Source organism: Eumetopias jubatus, unplaced genomic scaffold (assembly GCF_037043125.1).
Source record: "Eumetopias jubatus isolate StellerSeaLion01/CBP00866 unplaced genomic scaffold, mEumJub1_p1.0 scaffold_11, whole genome shotgun sequence".
In the NCBI taxonomy this organism is placed as follows: Eukaryota; Metazoa; Chordata; class Mammalia; order Carnivora; family Otariidae; genus Eumetopias; species Eumetopias jubatus.
Window position 1 is genome coordinate 94,795,919 of NW_028274817.1, and position 27,426 is coordinate 94,823,344.

Sequence of the window (27,426 nt, forward strand, 5' to 3'; positions counted from 1 at the left end):
CCAGTATCAGGACTTTAAAATATAAAATAAAGTTGCAAGAATATATACATAGTAATAGAATATCCTGCTCCTTTCTCCTGTGAAACTTTTGATTTCCAGACCCGTTTACACTCCTTAAAATTTATTAGAGACCTGGATGTTAAAGAGCTTTTGTTTATATAGTTTATATCCATCAATATTTGCCATATTAGAAAATAAAACTGAAAAAAATTTTAAGTATTCAAAAATTAAAGTTTATTACATGCTAACATAACATGTTTAAGAAAATAGCTGTATTTCCTAAAACAAAAAAGATTTGTGGGAAATGGCATCATTTTACATTTTCAACTACTTTTTGAGATACGGAGTGAAAAGACAACTAATGCCTTTGTATTATTATGAAAATAGTTTTGATCTCACAGGTGCCCTGAAAGGCTCTCAAGGACTCCCAGGGGTTTATGGGCCAGCCACAGTTTAAAAACTGCTGGTTTAATCTAAGGCCTAATGTTAATGACCAAAAAAAAAAAAATCTACACAAAAGGAACCTTAATTTTCCTTTAAAAATAAACCAAAATAGTCATGCATGCACACAGAAGTCACTGGATCAAACACTCCCACTTTTAGCTGTAAGAAGCCAAAAGTCACCATGTGCTCACAAATTCAAAATAACAGTCATTTCTACTGAGACCAGAGTCAAGATTTATTAATTTTTAGTTCATGAAAGCTACAAAACCTATTAACATATACATCTTGGTTCCCTTTCCAACATCTGCTCAGTCCTGTTTGTGTGTGTTGGACTGGCACAGCACTTGTATAGGCCGCCGAGTGACAGGAGTATAAGATAGCCCAGACACTCAGGTCAGGAGCATGTTAGCCATTAATGGAGCGGCTACTCTATTTCTCACTATGTGAACGCTCTGATAAATTTTAGGGAAACAGAGAAAATTCTCCCTTAAGCACAGTAAGAGCAATGCTATGACATCACACGTAGACAGCTCTTCACATCTTACAAATTACTTTCATACACACCACCTCATTAGATCCTTTTAAAGCCCCTGGAGACAGGCCAAATGACATTATCCGTTTCCGAGTTAAGGAATCTGAGGTGCAGATATGGGCCTTCCCCAGGGCACCATGGCAAGTACCTTTTTTACAGAACAGGATGAGAATTCAGGTCATCTGACTCCTAGTTCAGGGTTTCCCGCCAGCACTTCTCCTTTTTGGGGTTCCAGGGCAGGACTGGGGGACGGGCCTGTGGGGATGGAGATGGAGGCAGCAGGATATGGCTGACGCTTCCAGAACCTGTGTTCCTTCTGCCTCAATGAACCATTTTCTCCAACATTAAGGAGGCTTGGGAGTGGCACAGCCATTTCCCTGGCCAATATAATAAATTTTCCATCAACTTCTGAGTCAGTTTATGTTGGCAGTTAATTCATAGCCTGTTCCCTCTACTCCACGGGAAAAGAAAAATCCTGCACTTAAAAAAAAATGATGAAAATACAAAATGAAATAGCAACAATGAGATCTATGTAAAACTGTAACAGATTTATTGTGCACCTGGCACAACATAGACTTTGCAGTTTTCCTCCACCAACTGAAGAGCAATATAAAATCACAGTTCTTAATTTAATGGAAAAACGCCTCCTAACCATCTTGAGGCAAAGACTCCAGTCTATACAAAAACTTAAGAAAATAATTTCAAGAATTTTAACTAAATTCTTAGGTTCTTATAGATTCTGTGGCGGTAGGAGAGGGAGGAGACAGTAGAGTAAAAGGCAATAAAACAGCAAAAAGAAAATTTTCTCACAAATGAGCAAAGGAGAAATGTGTATCTATTCCCTGTCATTAATACATATAACTACTTTAGAAACTATTATGTTACCAGGAAATCCTCTCTACCAAGATGTTAATACAAATAGCATCAGACATTCAAAGACACTAAGCAAACACTGTTTAATTTGGGGGTGAGGGGGTGGAGAAAGGCAGTCAACAATAAAATCCTTCCTCCAAAATTAGCCAAATGTCACTAATGACCAATGATATTCTTGCTATACACTATAAATAAATAATTTTTGCCTTCCTTCTATCTCTGTTTCTGAGACGTTCCTAAAATCAAGATGGAATACATGCATTTATTTAAGGTAGTTGAAGAAAAAGGGATGTTAACAAAATCCAGTAAGAATTAGAAAACATGCTAAGTTCATCTTATTTTCAAAATTCAACAGCATGTGGCTGTTACACAAATTGTTGGTCTCTCTCCCCACCCCCAATTTTGGAGAGTGATATTTTCTTTATAAGTGATTTAGACAGAAGTTAATGGCTTTTTAAGACACTTGCACGTATACTGGGCTGATACACACACGTCTCATCACATCACGTGAAGACCTCTACTAAGATTTTTCCCTCTTCACATATTTCCATTAGAGATAATGAGCATGGATAATGATTTTATAGTAGGAAACAAAACTAATGAAAATCAAATCAGAAAATGTGAAGTGGTATGCTGTCAGAATCCAATAAGATAAGTCAATGCGCATTTATGTAGTGGTAAAGTGCTAGAAAGTTCTTTCATTAGTATTTTAAAAATGATTATAGTAAAAAGAAGGTTGCAGTTTCATTTGATGGTGGTGACCACAGGCACCATAGCAATGGCACTGGCTGAGTTGGAATTAATGATGTCCTCATACTCTGGGGGTGGGTCTAAATGAGGTTCTGTTTCACTCCTCCGGAGGTTCACCTGGCCAGTGGCTTCCTCATAGGTGGGTGGGGGATCACAGTTGGATAGGCGAGTGGAGACAGAATCGGAGCGCCCAACTACATATTCCAGAAAGCCTGGTGACAATCCACTGCTATCAAACACTTCCTCTGCTGGGGGAGGCGGAGTGATAATATTAAGGTGCTGTGGGAAAGGAATGTGGCCTTCAGTTACTGTCTGTCTGCGAGTTTTGTTTCTGAGGAAGCATCTCCAAATTAGAAAAATGACAAGAAGGATAATGAAGAGACCAAAGATTAATGGAAAGGTAAGGTAAAACTGAAACCAGTCACTTCCTCTGTTACTCTCTCCTTGTTGTGCTTTTGTGTAGGTGTTCCAAAACTCCTTCTGAAAATAAAAGATAAAATAAAAATCAGTATGATCAAAAGATGGGAAATAGCAAATGAACAAATGTCTGGGTTCTATTAACATAGTGAACCAAAAACCAAAACCAGATTTGTTGGTTTAAATGACCGACTGCCTATATTTTCCATGACAAGAAATTACAAATAAATCATGTTATGATGTTCACTCTGGATCCTTCCTAAAATGGTCAGTGAGAACCCAGGAGTCTTTTTCAAGACTTGGGAGTTATTTATATTTTCAGCTATGACATTTTAGAAGGAAAAACAAAGCGTGAGAGATTTCCTGTTTTTCAATTAAACCAAATAATATTCCCTTAAAAATGTCAAATATTTTCCATGTCCAATTATGAAGTTTCTGATCCCTAATCCCCATCATCAATGGTATGTGCTATTTTAGGCTGTCATAGGCCTTCAGTAGTCAAACGCTTTACAGATGAATGCTTTGTTTTCTAATGGTTCTGTTTGAGGTCCCCTTCCACCAGACCTTACCCCTCAACTCCCTCTACAACCCCCAAAATTTAGTACACAGATGTTCACTGAATGTCGTAATTACACATTGCCCCTAGTAGAAAGCTCAGGCTAGTGAAGAGATTGTGTTAGGTTATTTCCAAACACAGAGTATAATCCCAAAAGGCATGAGACCTAGTAGTTCAAATCTTTAATATTTGTATGGGGGGAAATACTGAAAACATAAAAAGGTCACCTGACCCAATTACTAGCTATGAGACCTGAACAGGTTACTCTTTTGAGTCTTAAATTTCCTCACTTGAAAAACAGGATAATACTAATCTGTCTTTATAGGCTATCTAAGCATCATATGAAATAACATATATAACACGTCTAATTAAATCTTTGGCATATACACAAATAGTAATTATAATTTTTGTGTATCATAATCAAGTCACTGCGTCAAATTCACTGATTAATCTATCCCATACCTTGGTATGGAGACCACCTCCAATCCCAATGCTACTGACTCTTTTTTCAATGTTTATACCTAACCAGTAAGTGCTTTTCTTACAATCCTATTTATTTGCAGGCACTACACATCACTGATAGTAAATATCTGGCACCAAGGAAGGGAACCAAGTCATTATCCAAATGGGCAAATAGAAGGAGTTGGACTAGATTGGGAATTGTAATGCCAGACATCCCATGATAGCATGGCGTTTACATAAATCTGCGAATCTGGTTAAAAGTAAGACTCTGGGCACTAAAGCTGGTTGTTTTATAGTCATATATTTTATTAGTCACACAGGCTTTTTTTTTTTTTTAAAGAAATAATATTTAGCATTTACAACATTACCAATTCCTAGTCACTATATCATTATCTATTCAGACTTAGACATACATTGCATGAGTCTTTGCTTATTACTATTTGTTCTCTTCATCTTCCCTGATTTTGAAGTTGAATAGTCCTTTTTGAAGAATTTTCCATAGGTGAGGCACATGGAAATAGTCTATAAAATTTTGCAGCTCTATGAATAATTTTCCTTCACCCTGATTGGTAAATGTCATCATAATGATATTTCAGACTTTTAGGTGGTAGCTTTTTCCCTAAGAAGTCTAGGTAGTGTTCCATGGTACTACAGTTTCCAATGTGCAACTAAGAAATCCTATACTTGTTCGTTGGACTTTATTATTTATTTCTTATTTGTGAGATTTTATTTTCATACTTCTTTTTACCAGGCTGAGGCTTTTGGTTTTTGTTTTCTATCAACTCTTATTTTTTATTAGATTATAACTGATATACAATATTATATTAGTTTCAGGTATACAATAATGAGTTGATATTTTTATATATTACAAAATGATCATTTAGATCTAGTTACCATCTGTCACCATACGAAGTTATTACAATATTATTGACTATATTCCCTCTGCTGTACACTACATCCCCATGACTTACTTTGTAACTGGAAGTTGTAAAATCTATTAATCCCCTTCACCTATTTCATCTGCTCCCCTCCCCTCTGGCAACCACCAGTTTGTTCTGTTTCTATGAGTGTTTCTGTTTCTTTCTTTCCTTGATTCCACATGTAAGTGAAATTTTATGGTATTTGTCAATCTCTGACTTAGCATACTATCATCTAGGTCCATCCATGTTGTCACAAATGGCAAGATTTCATTCTTTTCTATGGTTAATAGTCCATTGTGTGTGTGTATGTGTATACACACACCACATCTTTATCCATTCATCTATGGATGGACACTTAGGTTACTTCCACATCCTGGCTATTATAAATAATGCTGCAATGAACATAGAGGTCCGTATATGTTCTTGAATTAGTCTTCTCATTCTCTTCATATAAATCCCCAGAAGTGGAATTGCTGGATCATATGGTAGTTCTATTTGTAATTTTTTGAGAAACCTCCCTATTGTTTTCCATAGTAGCTACATCAATTTACATTCCCAACAACAGTGCATGAGGGTTCCTTTTTCTGCACATCCTCACCAATACTTGTTAACTCTTACATTTTTGATACTAGCCATTCTGGCAGGTGTGAAGTGGTATCTCATTTGTAGTTTTGATTTGCATTTCCCTGATGAAGAATGTTGTTGAACATCTTTTCATGTGTTTTTTGGCCATCTGTATATCTTTGGAAAAATGTCTATCCAGGTCATCTGCCCATTTTTTAATTGGGTTGGTTTTTCTTTGCCATTACTGAGTTTTAGGAGTTCTTTATATATTTTAGATATCAACTCCTTATCAGATTATCATTTCCATGTATCTTCTCCCATGTAGTAGGTTGCCTTTTCTTGATAGTTTCCTTCGCTGTGGGAAAGCTTTTTAGCTTGATGTAGTCCCATTTGTTTATTTTGCTTTTGTTGCTCTTGCCAGAGGAGACAGATTCCTCCCCAACCAGAAAAAACTGCTAAGACTGACGTCATAGAGCTTACTACCTATGTTTTCTTGCAGTCTTATGGTTTCAGGTCTTACATTCCATTCTTCTTTTTTAATTAAGTAGGCTCCTCACCCAGCATGGACCCCAACACAGGGCCCAAACCCATGACCCTGAGATCGAGACCAGAGCTGAGATCAAAAGTCAGACACCCAACAGACTGAGCCACCCAGGTGCCCCACACTGCATTCTTTAATCCACTTTGAGTTGACTTTTGCATGTGGTGTAAGAATGTGGCCCAGTTTCTTTCTTTTGCATGTAGCTGTCCAGTGTCCACAACACTACTTATTGAAGAGACTGTCGTCTTACCACTGTATGATCTTGCCTTCTTTGTCACAGGTTAACTGACCATGTAAGCGTGGGCTTATTTCTAGGCTGTCTGTTCTGTTCTGTTGATCTATGTGCCTGTCTTCATGCCAATTCCATACTGTTCTGATTACTATAGCTTTATAGTATAGTTTGAAATAAGAGATCATGACACTCCAGCTTTGTTCTTCTTTCTTAAGATTGGCTTTGGCTATTTGGGGTCTTTTGTGGTTCCATACAAATTTTAGGATTATTTGTCCTAGTTTCTTGAAAAATGCCATTGGCGTTCTGCTGTGGGTGGTATGGACATTTTAACAGTATTCTTCCACTCCATGAGCATAGTATATCTTTCCATTTATTTGTGTTGTCTTCACTTTCTCTCAGTTTCTTAAAGTTTTCAGAGTCTAAGTCTTTTACTTCCTTGGTTAAATTTATTCATAGGTATTTTATTCTTTTTGATGCAATTGTAAATGGGATTCTTTTCTTAATTTACTCTTTCTGCTACTTCATTAGTAGTGTATAGAAATTCAACAGACATCTGTATATTAATTTTGTATCCTGCAACTTTAGTTTTTTGGTGGAGTCTTCAGGACTTTCTATATATAGTATCATGTCCCCACTGCAAATAGTGAAAGCTTTACTTCCTCCATTCTAATTTAGATACCTTTTATTTCTTGTCTAATTGGTATGGCTAGGACTTCCAATACCATATTGAATGAAAGTGTTGACAGTGGGCATCCTTGTCTTGTTCCTGATCAAGAGGAAAAGCTTTCACCTTTTCACCATTGAGTATAATGTTTGCTGTGGATTTGTCATATATGGCCTTTATTATGTTGAAGTATATTTCCTCTATACAAACTTTGTTGAGAGTTTTAAATCATAAATGGAGTTGAATTTTGTCAAGTGCTTTTTGTCTATTTTAATAATCATATGATTTTTATCCTTCATTTTGCTAATATAGTGTATCACATTGATTTGTGAGTGATAAATCATCCTTGCATGCCTGGAATGAATCCCACTTGGTCACACTGTGTGATCTTTTTAGTGTGTTGTTGAACTTGGTTTGCTCATATGTTATTGAGGATTCTTGCATCTATGTTCATCAGAGATCTTGGTGTGTAATTTTGTGGGTTTTTTGTAGTGTCATCTGATTTTGGTATTAGGGTAATACAGGCCTTGTTAAATTAGTTTGGAAGTGTTTCTTCCGCTTCAATTTTTTGGAATATTTAAGAAGGGAAGGTATTAACTCTTCTTTAAATGTTCGCTGGAATTCACCTATGAAGCCATCTGGATATGGAATTTACTGGGAGTTTTTTGATTACTAATTCAATTTTGTTACTAAGAATCAGACTATTCAGATTTTATATTTTTTCTTGATTCAGTCTAGGAATATTGGATGTTTCTAGGAATATAGCCATTTCTTCTAGGTTGTCTAATTTGTTGGCATATAATCGTTCATAGTATTATCCTTTTTATATCTGAAGTATTGCTTGTAATTTCTCTTTTTTTGATGAGTCTGGCTAAAAGTTTATCAATTTTGTCTATCTTTTCAAAGAACCAGGTTTTAGTTTCATGGCTCTTTTCTATTATTTTTTTAAGTCTTTCATTTATGTCTGCTATGATCTTTATTTCTTTCTACTAACTGTGGGCTTAGATTAAGATTTTTCTTTGTTCTTTAGGTTAGCCTGTATTGCTGTGAACTTCCCTCTTAGAACTGCTCTTACTGAATCCCAAAGATTTTGAAACATTTTATTTCCATTTTCATTTATCTCAAGGTATTATTTTTTCCTCTTTGATTTCTCCATTGACCCATTAGTTGTTCAACAGCATGTTAAGTCTCCATGTGTTTGTGCATTTTCCACTTTTCTTCTCATAACTGATTTCTAATTTATTGAGAATGGTTTTGTGGCCCACCAGGTGACCAATCTAGAGAATGTTCCATGTTTACTTGAAAAGAATTGTGTATTCTCCTGTTTGGGGATGGAATGTTCTATATATACCTCTTAAGTCCATCTTGTCTAACATGTTATTTAAGGCCAAATGATTCCTTATTAATTTTCTATCTGGATGATGTATCCATTGATGAAAGTGAGGTATTAATGTCCCTTCCTATTATCATACTGCTATTTCCCCTTTTATTTCTGTTAAAATTTATGCATCCAACATCAAGGCACCTAAATGTATAAAGCCAATAATAACAAATGTAATATCCTGTTGTTGGATTGACTCTTTACGCTCTGTTACGCCCTTCTTTCAGTCTTTGTTTATTGTCCATTTAAGTATTGCTACCCCAGCTTTCTTTTCATTTCCACTTATATAGTAATTATATTATCCCATGCCTTCATTTTGAACCTGTGTCTTTAGGTTTGAAAGGAGTCTCTTATAGTAAAGACGGATCTTGTTTTTTATCCAGTCACCCTGTGTGTTTTGGAGAATTTAGTCCAGTTACATTTTAAGTAATGATTAATAGGCAGGTACTTACTGCTTTTTGTTGTTCCTTTCCTTCTCTTTCTCTTTTCCCTTTTGGCTTGATTATATTCACTAGGGTCATGTTTAGATTCCTTTCTCTCTTTGTGTTTTTATTTTATGTTTATTCTTTGTGGTTACCCTGAGGTTCACATAAATACATAAGATGTTCTAACAATCTCTTTTAAGTTGATAGTAACTTAATTTTGAACACATTCCAAAGCTTTATACCTTTAATTTTATGTATCCCTTAATTGCTGTTTCAAATAAATTTTACTTTTGTCTTCTATTCCTCATACAAGTGGTTGACCCACTACCTTTCCTATTTACTTTTTCAAGTGAGATTTTTACTTTTGCATATTTTATTAACATTTCTTGTAAGGCTGGTTTAGTGGTGACAAACTCCTTTAGCTTCTGCTTATCTGAACAACTCTTTTAATCTCTCCTTCAATTGTGAATAATATTGCTGGGTAGAGAATTCTTGGTTGGCAGCTTTTTCCTTTCAGCACTTGGAATATGTCATACCCCCTACCTTCTGGCCTGAAATAACCCCAGATCATCTGTTCCACCCCTGAACTAGATTTTCTAAAAGGTACATTATTACTCCAACATTCTGTGATTCTAATATAAATTTGCACGTTATAATATTGTATGATCTCCTAAAGGCTATATACAGATGCAAATATGCAAGATTCAATATTAAAATAAGCCAAAAGTAGAAATAGCACACTCAAGAATACAGCATTTATTTTAGGACAATACCAAAAACCTTATATTGTCAAGTGATTCACTTCACTAATAAAAATTTTATCACAGGTCCAAACTAATGACACTTAGAAAAAAGTAAATATGCTTCTAAAGGTGTACACTATTAACTTTTTGTATAAAATTGTCACTTTTAGGATGGCCAACTTCAAACATCTAAAAAAGAATACAAATCATTTGCAAAAATATAAAGATATAATCACTATGAACATTTGTTTTATAACTTAAAAATGTTTTACATCTACTTTTATCAACTCAGTTGAATCCTTACACAAACTAAAAATTTTATTCTAATTTAGTAATCAAATATCTGATTAGTAGTAAATTTTCTTTACCTGCAGATGACAATTTCCTGTTTCCTCCTAATCTCTCAAATCACACGTATTTGCTTTTTGTGGATAATATTAAGTGGGGCAAAAGGTGATTTCAAATAATTATATAATGCTAGCCTTAGGTGAATACAATTAAAAGTGGCTTTTTTAATATTGTCCTATCACTTTGAGATAAGCATCAACAATGCACATGAAAATAACCTCTTTTTCATGCTTGGCTTGTATAATTAAATTTTTCTGGCTTATTTGGCATCCTAGTAAATAATCCACAGACTAAAACAATCAGCTTTTATTTTGAAGTGTCACGAAGCTTAGACAAAGATGGAAGTATAAAATCAGATTTTTTTTTTTTTTTTGAGAGAGAGAGCAAACAGGGAGGGGCAGAAGGAGAGAGAGAATCTTAAGTAGGCTCCACGTCCCACACAGAGCCTGACACAGGGCTCATCTCATGACCCTGAGATCATAATCTGATCAGAAATCAAGAGTCTACACTTAACCCTCTGAACCACCCAGGTGCCCCCATAAAATCAGATTTTTACTTTATCTATAGTATAGTAACTCAATTAATCCACACCCAATAAAGGCATAATTATCCACACCTGAAGATGCGAAAATGAAGGCAGAGAGAGGTTACCTAATAATAAACCAAAGGTGGGGTGCCTGGGTGGCTTAGTTAAGCACCCGACTCTTGATGAGATTCTCAAATAATATCTTTTAAAAATAATAATAAAACCAAGGTCATTTCAAATATAAACGTTAGAACTGGGACTTGAACAGAACAGGCCAGGCATCAGAGCAAGCCAAAAGGCAATCTGCCTTGATCTATTAGATATTTTGGACCTGATTGGCATCTTCCTAGGCATCATGTTAAATGTGTAGTCAAAAGCAAGTGGGCTCATTTTATAAATTAAAGTAACATCATCTGAATAAAAGGGTAATTATCACACTTATTTCTTTGGGAACTAGACTTATTTTGTATGTGAAGCCAGAGAATCAGGTGAAAATTCACATGAAATAAAGACTAATATTATGATTGTTATTCATAAAAAGAATCAAGTTTATATCTCTGTAAGCTATTTAAGTACTCCTTTATCTCACGGAAAGCAGCCAAAAGATATCCAGAAAGAACATATGATTTCAAGCCTTGGTAAAGTAGTGCTTTTAGAGGAAATGGAAATTTGTTTAATGAATAAAATATCATTAAAGGATCTCAGTAGTTTTAGATAAGGTTAAAATTATATAATAAATGTAGACATTTTAACGATGTTTATTCTTGCTCTCATGTGGCTCCTTCCTTTTCTGATTAAGTACAGTCAATATCTTGTTGTAATGTACATTGCTTTATTAATTATTTCATAGATACTGTGTTTTTTACAAATTGAAGGTTTGTGGCAACCATGCATGGAGCAAGTTTTCAACAGCAGTTGTTTCTAACTTATTAATATATTTGTTATGGTAATCTTTGATATCACTATTGTAATTGTTTTGAGGTGCCACAGACTGTGTACAAAAAGACTGAGATTATACCATGGATATTTTCAGACCACAATGCTTTAAAACTTGAATTCAATCACAAGAGAAAATTTAGAAGGAACACAAATACATGGAGATTAAAGAACATCATACTAAAGAATGAATGGGTTAACCACAAAATTAAAGAAGAATTACAAAAATACATGGAAGCAAATGAAAATAAAAACATGACAGTTTAGAACCTCTAGGAGGCATCAAAGGCGGTCCTAAGAGGGAAGTATATAGCAATACTGGCCTTTCTCAAGAAATAAAAAAAAAAAAAAAGTCTCAAATATACAACCTAACCTTACACCTAAAGGGAACTAGAAAAGAAACAAGTAAAGCCTAAATCCAGCAGGAGGAGAGAAATTATAAAGAGCTGAAATAAAAATAAACAGTAGAACAGCTCAACAAAACTAGGAGCTGGTTCTTTGAAACAATTAACAAGATCGATAAACCCCTAGCCAGACTTATCAAAAAGAGAAAGGACCAAAATAAATAAAATCATGATCAAAGAGAGCACAACCAACACCAAAGATGTACAATTATAAGAGAATATTATGAGCAATTATGTACCAACAAATTAAGCAATCTGGAAGACATGGTCAATTCCTAGAAACATATAAAATGCCAAAACTGAAACAGGAAGAAACTGAAAATCTGAAGAGACAAATAACCAGCAAGGAAATCAAAGCAATCAAAAATCTCCCAACAAAAAAGAATCCAGGGCCAGATGGCCTCCCAGCAGAATTCTATCAAACATTTAAGGAAGAATTAATACCTATTCTTCTGAAGCTGTTTCAAAAAATAGAAATGGCAGGAAAACTTCCAAACTCATTCTACGAGGCCAGCATTACCTTGATTCCAAAACCAGACAAAGACCCCACCACAAAGGAGAATTACAGACCAATATCTCTGATGAACATGGATGCAAAAATTCTCACCAAGATACTGGATAAAAGGATCCAACAGTACATTAAAAGGATTATTCACCACGACCAAGTGAGATTTATTCCTGGGCTGCAAAGGCAGTTCAACATCTGCAAAGCAATCAGTGTAATATACCACATTAATAAAAGGAAGGACAAAAACCATGCGATCCTCTCAACAGATGCAGAAAAAGCATTTGACAAAATATAGCATCCTTTTTTTTTTTTTTAAAAGACTTTATTTATTTGACAGAGAGACACGTGAGAGAGGGAACACAAGCAGGGGGAGTGGGAGAGGGAGGAGCAGGGAGCCCGATGTGGGGCTCGATCCCAGGACCCTGGGATCATGACCTGAGCCAAAGGCAGACGCTTAACAACAGAGCCACCCAGGCGCCCCATTGATAAAAACCCTCAACAAAATAGGGATAGAAGGAACATACCTCAATTTCATAATTCACCACTGTTGTTCAACATAGTATTGTAAGTCCTAGCCTCAGCATTCAGAAAACAAAAAGAAATAAAAAGCAACCAAATCACTCTTCACAAATGACTTGATACTTTAGAAAACCAAAAGACTCCACCCCAAAATTGCTAGAACTCCTACAAGAATTCAGCAAAGTAGCAGGATATATAATCAATGCACAGAAGTCAGGTGCGTTTCTATAGACTAACAATGACGCAGAAGAAAGAGACATCAAGGAACTGATCCCACTTACAATTGCACCAAAAACCATGATACCTAGGAATAAACCTAACCAAAGAGGTAAAGGATGAAAGAAATTGAGGAAGACACAAAAGAGATGGAAAAACATTCCATGCTCCTGGATTAAAAGAAAAAAATATTGTTAAAATGCCTATGCTACCCAAAGCAATCTACACATTCAGGGCAATCCCTAGCAAAATACCATCAACTTTTTTCACAGAGCTGGAACAAACAATCCTAAAATTTGTATGGAACCAGAAAAGACCCTCAATGGCCAAAATAATGTTGAAAAAGAAAACCAAAGCTGGAGGCATCACAATTCTGGACTTAAGCTCTATTACAAAGCTGTAATCATCAAGGCAGTATGGTACTGGCACAAAAATAGACACCTAGATCAAGAGAACAGAATAGAGAACCCAGAAACGGACCCTCAACTCTATGGTCCACTAATCTTTGACAAAGCAGGAAAATAACCAATGGAAAAAAGACCATGTGTTCAACAAATGGTGTTGGGAAAACTGGACAGCACATGCAGAAGAATGAAACTGGACCACTTTCTTATACCATACACAAAAATAAACTCAAAATGGATGAAAGACCTAAATGTGAGACAGGAATCCATCAAAATCCTAGAGGAGAACACAGGCAGCAACCTCTTTGACCTCGGCCACAGCAACTTCTTGCTAGACACGTCTCCAAAGGCAAGGGAAAGAAAAGCAAAAATTGGGACTTCATCAAGATAAAAAGCTTTTGCACAGCAAAGGAAACAGTGAACAAAACTAAAAGGCAACCTACAGAATGGGAGAAGATATTTGCAAGTATCTTATCAGATACAGGGCTAGTATCCAAAATCTATAAAGAACTTTCCAAACTCAACATCCAAAAAACAAAAAAGCACAGTCAAGAAATGGGCAGAAGATATGAACAGACATTTCTCCAAAGAAGACATACCAATGGCCCATAGTCACATGAAAAAAATGCTCAAAATCACTCAGCATCACGGAAATATAAATCGAAACCACAATGAGCTACCACCTCACACCAGTCAGAATAGCTAAAATTAACAACTTAGGAAATGACAGATGTTGGAGGGGAACCTTCTTCCACTGTTAGTGGGAATGCAAACAGGTACAACTACTTTGGAAAGCAGTACGGAGGTTCCTCAAAAAGTTAAATATGGAGTTACCCTATGACCCAGCAATTGCACTACTAGGTATTTATCTAAAGGATATAAACTTAGTGAGTCGAAGGGGCATATGCACCCCAATGTTTATAGGAGCAATGTCCACAATAACCAAACTATTGAAAGAGCCCAGATGTCCATCAACAGATGAATGGATGAAGACGACACACACACACATATATATACACACATACATACAATGGAATATTAGCCATCAAAAAAAATGAAATCTTGCCATTTGCAACGACATGGATGGAACTAGAGGGTATTATGCTGAGTAAAATAAGTCAGAGAAACACAAGTATATGATTCCTTCATATGTGGAATTTAAGAAGCAAAACAAATGAACATAGGGGAAGGGATGGAAAAATAAGACAAAGTCAGAGATACAAACCATAAGAGACTCTTAACTATAGGAAACAAACTGAGGGCTGTTGGAGGGAAGGGGGATGGGGTAACTGGGTGATGGGCATTAAGGAGGGCACTGATGTAATTATATGCAACTGATGAATCACTAAACTCTACCACTGAAACTTAAAAAAAAAAATTCTGGAAAGGAATCCCCATTCTAGATGCCATTAAGAACATGTGTGATTAATGGGAAGAGGTCAGAATATCCACACTGATGGGAGTTTGGAAAAAGTAGATTCCCACCCTCATGGATAACTTTGAGGAGTTCAAGACTTCAGTGGAGGAAGTAACTGCAGATATGGTGGAAATAGAGAACTAGAATTAGGAGTGGAACCTGAAGATGTGACTGAATTGCTGCAATCTCATGATAAAACTTTTAATGGATGAGGAGTTGCTTGTTATGGATGAGCAAAAAAGTGGTTTCTGGAGATGGAATCTACTGCTGAAAGGGCTAGGAAGAGTGTTGAAATGGCAAGGGATTTAGAATATGACATAAACTTAGTTGATAAAGCAGCACTAGGGTTTGAGAGGACTGACTCCAATTTTGAAAGTAGTTCTGTGAGTAAAACACTATGAAACAGCACTGCATACTACAGAGAAACTGTTCATGAAAGGAAGAGTCAATCAGTGTGCCACAACCACCATCCTGATCAGTCAGCAGGCATCAACATCAAAACAAGACCCACCAGCAAAAAGATTATGATTCATTGAAAGCTCCAATGATGGTTAGCATTTTCTAGCAATAATGTATTTTTAAATTAAGGTATGCACATGATCTCTTTATACATAATGCTATTTCACACTTAATAATAAACTACAGTATAGTGTAAACATAATTTTTATATGGACCTGGAAACGAAAATATTCCTTTGTCTAGCTTTATTGAACAGAAGTATTCACTTTATTGTGGTGGTCTGGAACTGAACCCACAATGTCTCTGGGTTATGAAAGGGAAAGACTATCAGAGAGGTGGGACAAAAATCACAATCCTAACTCCAAAAGTTGCCTCAGGTGAGAACAAGTTGGGACATTCCAGCGAGAGATTCTTTACCTAGATGATGGATGTTCTACAGAAAACAGCTGATGTTACACAAAAGTCACTTAACATCTTTGCGTTAATTCCTTCATCAGTAGGGTAGGAATATGTGGATATAACTTCTGAGAAAAGATAGAACATTTATAAAATGTAAATTACATTATGAAAAGTAAGGCATTATCTTGAAACTGCCACTAAGGTGCAAACTGTTCAGAAACAATATTTATGCTGAGTATGGTGTCAATTCAGTTTTTTAAAAATTTATTTATTTACTTATTTGAGAGAGAGAGATTGAGAGAGAAAGCATGAGTAGGGAGAGGGAGAAGCAGGCTCCTCACGGAGTAGGGAGCCCGATGTGAGGCTCGATCCCAGGACCCTGGGCTCATGACCTGAGCCGAAGGCAGATGCTTAACCGACTGAGCCACCCAGGCACCCCAATTGAGTTTATTTTACTATGAGTTGAAAATGGTCTAGCTGAGGGAGAAAGAAGATGGTACAGTTTTGTTGTCTTTTTAATTATGGAGACTATTATTTTGCAAGGTGGCAAACAAAATAAGACCCTCTTTAATTTATATGTAATTATTTGTAAACTGTTATGGTTGAGAGTCGGGATACTTGAGGAAGAAATAAATAGTTGTCCTGGTGTATGAGGCAAGAGGAGCAATCTCAAGATCCAAAATACCCCTAATGCCCAGTATTAAAAGTTGATTGTTAAAAATTTACTCAGCGTTCTGGTTCAAGATAGCAACTTAGCAAGATTCTGAACTCACCTCCTTCCAGAGACACACTGAATCTATAGCTACATATGGAACAAACACAAATTCCTATGAAAAATACCTAAACTTGTACACATTGGGCAAATGAGAAAAAACCCACATTGAAGCACTTAGGAAAGGCTGAGACATAATCTCACCATAAACCCCACCCCTGGTGTGATGACCCACAATCAAGAGTGAGGGAACGCAAAACCATGAGCTGCTTTTCCCTGAGGAGTGAAAAGTCTGAACCCTACATCAGATACCCAATTTTTAAGACCTGAGATCTTTGAAAGCTAAAGGGACTTATATCCACAAGACCTATAAGTCTATGGAAAACTGAGAAAAGGTTTTGAAAGGGCTCATATGAATAGACTCACCACTGAGTATAGATGCAGCCAACTGAAAAGTGCCCAGACTTTCTTTGAAAGAGACCTACTTGCTTAATCTTAATGCACTGGCAGGAGGGGCAGGCATCTAATTTAAGATGCATCTAGGGGCTTACTGAAATACTCTAGGAATGGAGGATAGGAGACACCATCTTTGCATGCTCCCTCTGCCTTGTTTCAACTCATCAGTATTGCCTGAAAAGGAGACAGTCCCTTTTTCTGGTGCTCTTTGGTGGCTTCTGCCCAAATGACCCCTCTATATTGCCTGGCACTGGTGGCCAGCAGGACTTACACTTGTGGTCCCAAAGAACTATGTCTGCATACTTTAAAAGCTGCTGTCTGAGGTTCTGCTTACAGTGAGCTTTAGTCATGATCCTGGCTGACATCCTGCCCTTAGGGACACTGGCATGTCTTGGCACATCCTCAACTACTGGGAGGCACTAAAAATAGGCTGCTTGGATAACCTCAAAGATTTGAGAGGCATCAAAAGCTTGTGCAGGGTTGAATGATGTTTCAACTCCTTCACAAGGCCACTTCTTTAAGACTGGAAGGGGTGGCCATTTCATCTCATGCATAGAAATCAACATAGAGAGTAAAGCAAAAGAGAGAAAACAGAGGAGTATGTTTCAAATGAAGAAACAAACAAACAAAAAAAAACAAACCTCAGAACAAGACCTTAATAAAGCAGAGTTGAGTGGTGTACCTGATAAAGAATTCAAAATAACAGTCATAGATGCTCACAGAGCTCAGGAGAGGAATGGATGAACAAAGTGAGAACTTTGACAAAGAGGCAGAAAATAGAAGTACCAAATAGAAGTCAGAGTTAAAGATTACAATAATTGAACTGAAAAATACACTAGAGAGGTTCAAGAGCAGACTGGATAGAGCAGAAGAATGGATCAGTAAGCTGAAATATAATGGAATTCACCCCATCAGAAAAACATAAATACAAAAATATAGTCTACTATCTACAAAGAATGTGATATATGAACCTCGTGGTTACCACAAACCAAAAAAACCTGTAACAGATATGCTTGGATTCCTTTATATTTTTTTGTGTAACACTAAAGAAAGTCATCAAATCACAAGGGAAGAGAGGAAGACAAAAAGAAAGCAGAGAAGAACTCCAAAAACAACCAGAAAACAATTAGTAAGAATGCATTAAGTACATATGTATCAATAATTACTTTAAACGTAAATGGACCAAATGCTCCAATCAAAAGACATGAGGTAACTGAATGGATAAAAAAAAAAAAAAAAGATTTATCTATATTGCCTATCAGAGACTCACTTCAGATGTAATCACACACACAACGGAAAGTGTAGGGATGGAAAAAGATATTCCATGACATATTAGACCAGATGGACTTAACAGGTATATACAGAACATTCCATTCAAAAGCAATAAAATACACATTCTTCTGAAGCACACATGGAACATTCTCCAAGATCACATATTAGGCCACAAAGCAAGTTTTAATAAATTTAAGACGACAAATCATATCACCCATCTTTTCCAACTACAATGGTAAGAAACTAGAAATCAATTAAAACTGAATAATTCACAAATAGGTAGAGATTAAACATGTTCCTGAACAATCAATGGGTCAAAGAAGAAAAGAAATTAAATTTAAAAATATCTCTAGACAAATGAAAATGGAAACACAACATACCAAAAGTTATGGGATGCAGCAAAAGCAGTTCTAAGAGGGAAATTCATAGTGATAAATGTGTACATTAAGAAACAAGAAAAAAATCTAAACAACCTAACCTTATACCTCAAAGAATTAGGAAAGAAAAAGCCCAAAGTTAGTAGAAAGAAGGAAGTACCAAAGATCAGATAGGAAATAAATGAGACACTAAAGACAACAGAAAAGATCAATGAAACTTAGAGGTGGTTTTCTGAAAGGATAAAGAAGAGAAGTTAAAACCAGATAACACAAAAATACAAAAGATCATAAAAGAGTACTATGAACAATTATACATCAACAGACTGGCCAACCTAGAAGAAATGGATTATTTCCTAGAAATATACAACCTACCCAGATTGAATCATAAAGAAACAAAGTCTGAACAGATGAGTTACTAGTTAGAAGATTGAATCAGTAACCAGAACCTCCCAACAAACAAAAATCCAGGACCAGATGGTTTCACTGGTGAATTGTACCATTTAAAGAAGAATTAATACAGATCCTTCTCCAACTATTCTAAAAAACAGAAGAGAACACCTCCAAACTCATTTTACAAGACCAGCATTATCCTCATACTAAAACCAGACAAGGACATCACATGAAAAGAAAATTACAGGCCAATATCCCTAATAAGCATAGATGTAACTCCACTCAACACAGTATTAGCAAACAAGATTAAACAGTACATTAAATGGACCATACACCATAAATAAGTGGGAATCATTCCAGGGATGCAAGGATGGTTCAGCATCCGTAAATGTGTACCTCAATCAATATGATATACCACAATTAAAGAATAAAAACCTTATGTCATCTCAAGAGATGCAGAGAGCATGTGACAAAATTCAATATCCATTTATGATTAAAAACTCTCAACAAAGTAGGTACAGAGGGAACTTACCTCAACTTAATAAAGACCATATATAAAAAGCCCACAGCTAACATCATACTCAATGTTGAAAAGCTGAAAGCTTTTCCTTTAAGATCAGGACAAGGATGACCATTCTCACTATTTTTACTCAAGGTAATTTTGGAAGTCCTAGGCAGAGCAGTTAGGCAAGAAAAAGAAATAAAAAGCACCCAAAATGGAAAGGAAAAAGCAAAACTGTCAGTATTTGGGGCGCCTGGGTGGCTCAGATGGTTAAGCGTCTGCTTTCAGCTCAGGTCATGATCCCAGAGTCCTGGGATTGAGTCCCGCGTCGGGCTCCCTGCTCCTTCGGAACCTGCTTCTCCCTCTGCCTCTCTCTCTCTTTCTCATGAATAAATAAATAAAATCTTTAAAAAAAAAAAACAACTGTATTTGTAGATGACATATTATATATAGAAAACTCTAAAGACTGCCAAAAACCATTAGAACTAGCGAACAAATTCAGTGTAGTTGCAGGATACAAAATCAATATACAAAAATCTGGTGCATTTCTATACACTAATAATTATCAGAAATTAAGGAAACAATCCCATTTATAATTTCACTGAAACGAATAAAATACCTAGGAATAAATTTAACCAAGGAGGTAACCTGTACTCTGAAACCTTTAAGATATTACAGTGTAAGCCCTGACAGTTTTTCCTTTCTATGATGCAAGGATCTGACTTAAGGTTTGACTGCAGAGGGATCCCCTTTAAAGATGGCTATCTTGAATAAATATATTGCCTGCTACACAATTAGATAAAGAGCCAGGCCACCCCCACAACTCTGCTCCTGCTTTCTTTTAGAGATGTTCTCTGATTAGACAACTGACCATTTGGATGGCTTGTTTTCCACTTCCTATGCTTTAAATTCATACTCGTATGTTTTAAATTCGCAGATAAAGAGTGAACACACAAAATCCTAGTCCTGTATTCTCTCTCTCTTCCCATGACCTTGCTGTGTGCTTTCCAGAATCTGTAAGCAATAAATCTTGTTTGTTTCAAAGTTTCTTGATGGTATTGCTGAGGGCGTCTTGCAATCATAATAAAAACCACAAGGGCTGGTCCAGCCTCAATATTACTGATAGGCTGAGATCTGCACACAATTGAGGTAGTCAGCAGGACTTCGTGTTTGCCCGTGCAGTTAAGAGAATGTCCTTTAGCTGCAACTTGCTTAAAAACCACCTAACTCAAGTGGGGAATCTCATCTGAGAAAGGAACACTGCTTCCTGGAGGTCTGCTGCACTGCTCTGTGCTTTCACATATTGCCTCTGTCATGTGTCGCCTGTGGTATGAAACCCAAAATATCACAGCTGCTATAATAATTCAGTGTTCTTCCCAGAGCAGCCTGATGAAGGCCATATGGTCTAACAAGATGATCAGATCATTGATTATAAGGGCCTTAATTGACTATTAATGTGCACAAGGGTCCTCCATGCCTCAGGTCCGAGGAGAGCTAAGTTGGGTGGAGTGGACTGCAAAGCCATTGCCACTGCGCAAGGAGAGGCTGTGGAATAAAGCAGGAGGAAAGGATTCCCGTAATTGAAGAGGATGGGCAGCCTCTGCCTGTAACAGTTGAGTCAGTGGGTTGTGCTTAGAATCTAAGTCCTAACCCAGAGAGCGAAAGAGCCTTGCAACAGGAAACCAGTGGCCCTATGAAAAGGCAAATACAACAGAGGCCTATGGTCTCTATGCTGCCACTTAACACAGTGCTGTTGTTGCTCTTTGTCCTCTGACCTGATGAACTATCACGGGTCAATCCCTGGTTCAAAGTTGCTAAAAAAAAAAAAAAATTTTCCTGAACATCTATTGCCAGCACCCCCTAAGAACCTCGAGCAAGGAGGTGCATGAGCTCCTTAATAAATGTAGAACCCCATGGAAGATTCCTGGGAATTGCTCAGTGCTCCAGCATACCAACATGCCAAAGCTCTGGCATTACACTCCAGAGGCCCAGGGGCTTTTCCCAAAGACTTTGTGCATATCAGGCTAGTAGAGGTGGACCCAGTTCCTGGACAGGTTGATTGGGACACCCTGGAAAGCAACTGCCTATGAAGGGAGTGCACAGTAACATCATCCAAAACTTACTGGTTAACAACACATAAGATTAAGGGAATGGGAGAAAATGAAGAAGTGGGAACAGATCAGAAACTACCTTAACTGAAATTCAAACCTTTTAAAATATTTTATGCAGCAGGACTGCATAAGACAGAGGGAAGCTGATTGGCTCTTGCAGGTTGTCTTTTGTTTTGGAAGGGGCTATTAATTGTTATTCATGGTGGCCAAAATGTGCCAAATGCTCAGCATCTCTAAAGACCTTAAAATCCACAATCTTCTTAAAGGTCCATCTGAGCTATATGCTTGTTTCCTCTGAGATACCACAGATCCTGAGCCCCTCAGCTTTCCCATGAACGGGGCAAAAAGCAAGAAATGGGATTCATAAGGGGTCCCTAAGACCAAGGAAAAAGCTGACAGGGTTATCAAAGCCTCCAGTGAGAAGGAAAAGAGAAATGAGAAGGCAAATGTCCCTGGAGCCAGAAATTTGTACCAGGGGCCTTCCTCTCCTCACATAGATAATTTACTGCCTGGTGCTATGCCCATCCTTCCAACAGTGATCACTGCTAAGGATCACAGTGAAGGCAAAACACTAAGTGAGGTCTTGTCTCCTGTGGTGCAAAATTGGCATGATCCAATGGGCTTACCATTTCCCTGACTTTAATGACCTAAATAACCCCCTCCTTCAGTTGCAACCCTAAAGATGCCCTATTTGACCCTGAGTCCAGAGAATTCCTTTGACAAGACACTCCTCCTAATTATGGGTCTTCACTACTACATTTTATTAGGACTGCTGAGGTCATCCAAAAGGCACTAAAACTTCTCCCTTGAAGATGTAAATTTTACATGTCTTTGAAATGTAAATACCCAAGGAGGAAAATAAGACACTGCCCTCAATCACCCAAGAATGGAGAGAGTGGAGGAAAGAGGCCTTTTAAAATACAAACTGCTATAAAAGCTCCCTTGCCCAAATCTAGTCCATAGCTTCCATAAGATTGCTTGTGAAGGAAAAATACAAATCTTAATAATTTTCTCCACAGGGGCGCCTGGGTGGCTCAGATGGTTAAGTGTCTGCCTTCGGCTCTGGTCATGATCCCAGGGTCCTGGAATCGAGTCCCACTTCAGCCTCCTTGCTCAGCGAGGAGCCTGCTTCTCCCTCTCCCTCTGCCTCTCTCCCTGCTCATGCTCGCTCGCTCTGTGTCTCAAATGAATAAATAAAATCTTAAAAAATAATAATTTTCTCCACAAATATTAGTAAAAAGCTTCAGCCACTGATGCAGGTAACTTTAACTTGTTTTGTCTGCCTGAACATAATTTGCATTCAAGTGTTATTATCAGTTAGTGGAGTTTGTATTGTACCTGATTCATAGCTAAAAATTTTTTTAAAATATTTTATTTATTTATTTGACAGAGACAGACATAGCGAGAGAGGGAACACAAGCAGGGGGAGTGGGAGAGGGAGAAGCAGGCCCCCCGCTGAGCAGAGAGCCTGATGCAGGGCTTGATCCCAGGACTCTGGGATCATGACCTGAGCTGGAGACAGATGCTTAACGACTGAGCCACCCAGGTGCCCTCATAGCTAAAATTCTGAATGTAAGCTATAGGGTGTCTGTGTTTCTATCTATGTCTGTGGATGTATGATACATATGTGACATATTTTTCTTCCCCTGGATGCTATTGCTAAAATTACTTTTTAAAAAGCTTGATTTAATTGACTCAGAATAAGCAATTATCAAATTTAATATTTCTAAATTCTCCAGAATACAGAAACAAACCCAAATGCTTTAAAATTCATGTGATCTGGGATAATATTTGGTAAATAAAGGCTAGTTTAACTATATTGGTTTAATTAAAATAGAGATGTCATCAGAGTTGTCAGCACTGAATATAATGTAGTCATATTGCTTTTATTTTACCTGAGTTGGTAAGTCAAATAAGCTCACTCTGTATGTTTTGCAAACTTTGTCATGATGGCTGTTTTAATCTCTCAGGAAATTTGCATAAGTAATCTGAATATGACTGTTCAAAACTATGTTAAACATATAATTGGGATAAAAGTTTATAAGTGTACTTTCCAATAATAATGTTTTATGGTATGCCTACTGAAAAATACCCAAATATTTTTGGTAACCTGGAACTTTAGAGTTTTTCTGGGTTAAGTGATGGAAATTCATTGAATATCTAGATCATTTCCAAATAAGATAAAATACTGAAACATTAATTACTAAACATAGATGTATCTACTTTTGGCTCTTGTTACCAAAAGATACTTGGATATGTCAGCAAACATGTCTTGTGCCACATTTTGTCCTCTGAGAAACCACATGCTACCAAAAATAATGAAATCTACTTATAAATTTGCCAATCTATTAAATGTGGTATAACAGTTCACAATTTCTTCTTAGTTTTTTTAGAAGTTAAGGTTTCTAAGGGTTAAGAATTCTAATATATGTAATTAGATCTACTAAAAATAATACAAGAAACATCTCTATGCAAAGACAGTAGGATGTGTATTAGCTAAGAAATGGTATAAAGTATGGGATTAGGGGGAAGTTGGTAGAGTAGGAAGACCCTAAGCTCACCTTGTCCCATGGATACAACTAGATAACACGCATATCAGTGTAAAAACCCAGAAAATGACCCAAACGCTAGCAGAACAAACTCCACAACCAAACGTAGAGAAGAAGCCACATCAAAGAGGGTAGGAAGGGTGGAGATGTGGTAGGGAGCTAAACAGACTGCAAGTGGACCATGGGAGGGAGGGACCCCCAGGCACAGGGAAGGGAGAGAAGGTTACTATACCAGGGAGGCTGTGCAGCAAAAATGATTCTTTATTACATCTGACTTTGAAAACCAGAGGGGCCAAATTTCCTGAGTTTGTAACAATCAGTGGGACCTAAAGCCTAGAATTTTAAAAATCAGTAGGCTTGGCTCTGGGAGAGCCTGGAGGATAAGAGGAAGCTGAGTCCCCACCCTTAAAGAGACAGAACAACAAACAGCCCCCTGAAATACAGCACAGAAGAACTAGTTTGAGAAAAACACCTGAGTCATACAGGAGGGAGAGCTGTTTCCTCATCTCAGAGCATGCCTTGGAGGGGCAGGGATCCCTGAGGGACTTTTCCAAGAACAAAGGAGCTTGGCACGCACCATTTCCCTCCCTCGCCCCCTGGAATAAAACAGCAGGGAGCTGACATTCACTACCCAACTTACTTATACCATGCCCCCAACCCACAGATCCACCCCTTCAAGACAGGCCCACCTCAGTCTGGGGTCTACAAGGCCCCTCCCACAGAACACCTGGGGAGTGCAGAGCTTGCTAACATGGCTGCCCAACCAACCCCCACCTCCCCACACATTGCAGATCTGCCTCTTCCGAAATGCTCCTGGCCAGAGACCATTCAAACCAGGGCCAGAAGCCTGGCAGTGTGCAGGAAGCCCTGACAGGGGCCAATACCACTACAAAGTAACTCCTGCCCTAGGGAGAGGGAAAGACAACTACACATACCAGTCAGACTGTGGACCCAGCAGTGGGCTAGGAGCAGACAGCTGGTCTGATAAAAGCTTATAATGAAAGCTTCTCAGAGGACAATACAGGGTAAACACCCTGCAGTTTGGCGCTACTGCATCTCTGGCAAATGCTTGGTCTGACTCAACTCAAGCCCCAGGCAGCTCCAGACTGTTCCACTAACACCACAGGGACAAAACACTGTCCACAATGGGCAAAGAAAGCCACTGCAGACAACTGGACTGAAGGAGAGCACGGGTCACAAAAGCACAGCATATGCTACACACATAGGAGGCACCCCTGAAGTGTCAGGTTCCAGTAAACAGGGGACAGTGCACTGCAGGGCACTACAAGACCCCTTTTTCATAAGACCACTACTTTCACGAGCAGGAGACATAGCTAACTTTCCTAACAGAAAGAGACCCAGAAAGAGACAAAATGAGGAAACATAGGAATATATCCCAAATGAAAGAACTAGACAAAAGCATAGAGATAAGTAATATGTCTGATAATTTAACGATCATAAAGATACTACTTGATTTGAAAAAGAGTGGAAAAAAATCAGTGACACCCTTAATAAAGAGATACAAAAGAATCAATCAGAAATGAAGAACATAATAAATAAAATTTAAAATACACTAGATGGAATAAACAGATTAGAAGAAGTGAAAGAACAAATCAGGAACCTGGAGGACAGAGTAATGTGGAAAGTAATCAAGCTGAGCAGATGAGGGAAAAAAAAAACTAGGCAAAATGAGAATAGACAGGGAACTCAGTGATTCCATCAAGGGTAATAACATTCACATTACAGGGATGCCAGAAAGAAAAGAGAGAAAAGGAGGCGGAAAATTTATTTGAAGAAATAATAGCTGAAAACTTCACAAATCAGGAAGGAAACAGAAATTCAGATGCAGGAAAGAACAGAGAGCCCCCAACAAAATCAACCCAAGGAGTCCACACCAAGACATATAGTAATTAAAATGGCAAAAAGTGGTGATACAGAGAGAATTCTAAAAGCACCAAGAGAAAAGAAAATAGTTAAATACAGGGGGAACCCCATAAGACTATCAGCTGATTTGTCAGCAGAAACCTTGCAGGCCAGAATAAAGTGGCATAATATATTCAAAAAAGCTGAAAGGGAAAAATCTGCAGCCAAGAATATCCAGCAAGGCTACCATTCAGAATATAAGAAAAAGAGTTTCCCAGTCAAACAAAAACTAAAGGAATTCATGACCACTAATCTAGCCATGCAAGAAATGATAAAGGGGACTCTTTGGAAAGGAAGGACTATAAGTAAAAGAAAGGTAGGAAGTACAGAGGCAGTAAAAATAAGTATGTCTATAAAAATCAGTGAAGTGACTCACAAAAGGGTATAAGGTAGGACACCATATACCTAAAACATGGTGAGAGGGAGAGTACTAAAAAATGGGTTCAAACTCAAGCAACCACAAACTTAATACAGACTGCTACAGAAGATGTTATATACTAACCTAATGGTAACACAAATCAAAAACCAGTAATGGAGATGCAAAAAATAAAGACAAAGGAATCCAAGTCTATCATTAAAGAGAGCCAACTAATCATGAGAGAAGCAAGGGGAGAATCGGACAGAGAAGAACTACAAAAAACAACCATAAAACATGTAACAAAATGGCAATAAATACATACCTATCAGTAATTACTTTGAATGTAAATGGACTGAATGCTCAAATAAAAGACAGGGTGATGAAATGGATAAAAAAATAAGATCCATTTATACACTGCCTACAGGAGACTCATTTCAGACCTAAAGACACATGCAAACTGGAAGTGAAATGATGAAGAAATATTTACCATGCAAATGGCTGTGAAAAGAAAGCTGGGGGTAGCAATACTTATATTGGACAAAATAGACTTTAAAAAAAAGACCCTAACAAGAGACAAAGAAGAATACTATATACTCATTAAGGGGACAATCCAACGAGAAGATATAACAATTTTAAATATTCATGCCCTCAACACGGAAGCACCCAGTACATAAAATAGTTAAATATAAAGGAATTAATTGATAGTAATACAATAATAGTAGGGGACTATAACACCCCACTTATATCAATGGACAGATCATCCAAACAGAAAATCAACAAGGAAAACAGTACCTTTGAATGACACATTGGACCAGATGGATTTAACAGCTATACTGAGAATGTTTCATTCTAAAACAGCAGAATACACCTTCTCTGCAAGTGCACATGGAACATTCTCCATAATAGATCACATAATAGGCCACAAAACAAGCCTCAACAAACTCAAAAAGATCAGAGTCATACCATGCCTCTCTTATGACTACAAGGCTATGAAACTAGAAATCAACCACAAGAAAAAATCTGGAAAGAGTACAAATACATGGAGGTTAAATAACATGCTACTAAACAATCAAGGGTCAACCATGAAATCAAAGAAAAAATAAAAAAATACATGGACACAAATGAAGATGAAAACC

The 27,426-nt window shown here is 37.2% G+C and overlaps 1 protein-coding gene across 1 annotated transcript in view; it reads right to left on the reverse strand.

Moving 5' to 3' along the window:
• Positions 1-280: 280 nt before the first annotated feature.
• PRRG1 (proline rich and Gla domain 1) overlaps positions 281-27,426 on the reverse strand; it is a 79,310-nt gene continuing 52,164 nt past the window's right edge. Inside the window, exon 3 of the mRNA XM_028113325.2 lies at positions 281-3,079. Within this exon, the coding sequence (XP_027969126.1) occupies positions 2,594-3,079 (486 nt within the window). The 3' untranslated portion in view covers positions 281-2,593. The remainder of the gene's footprint in view (positions 3,080-27,426) is intronic.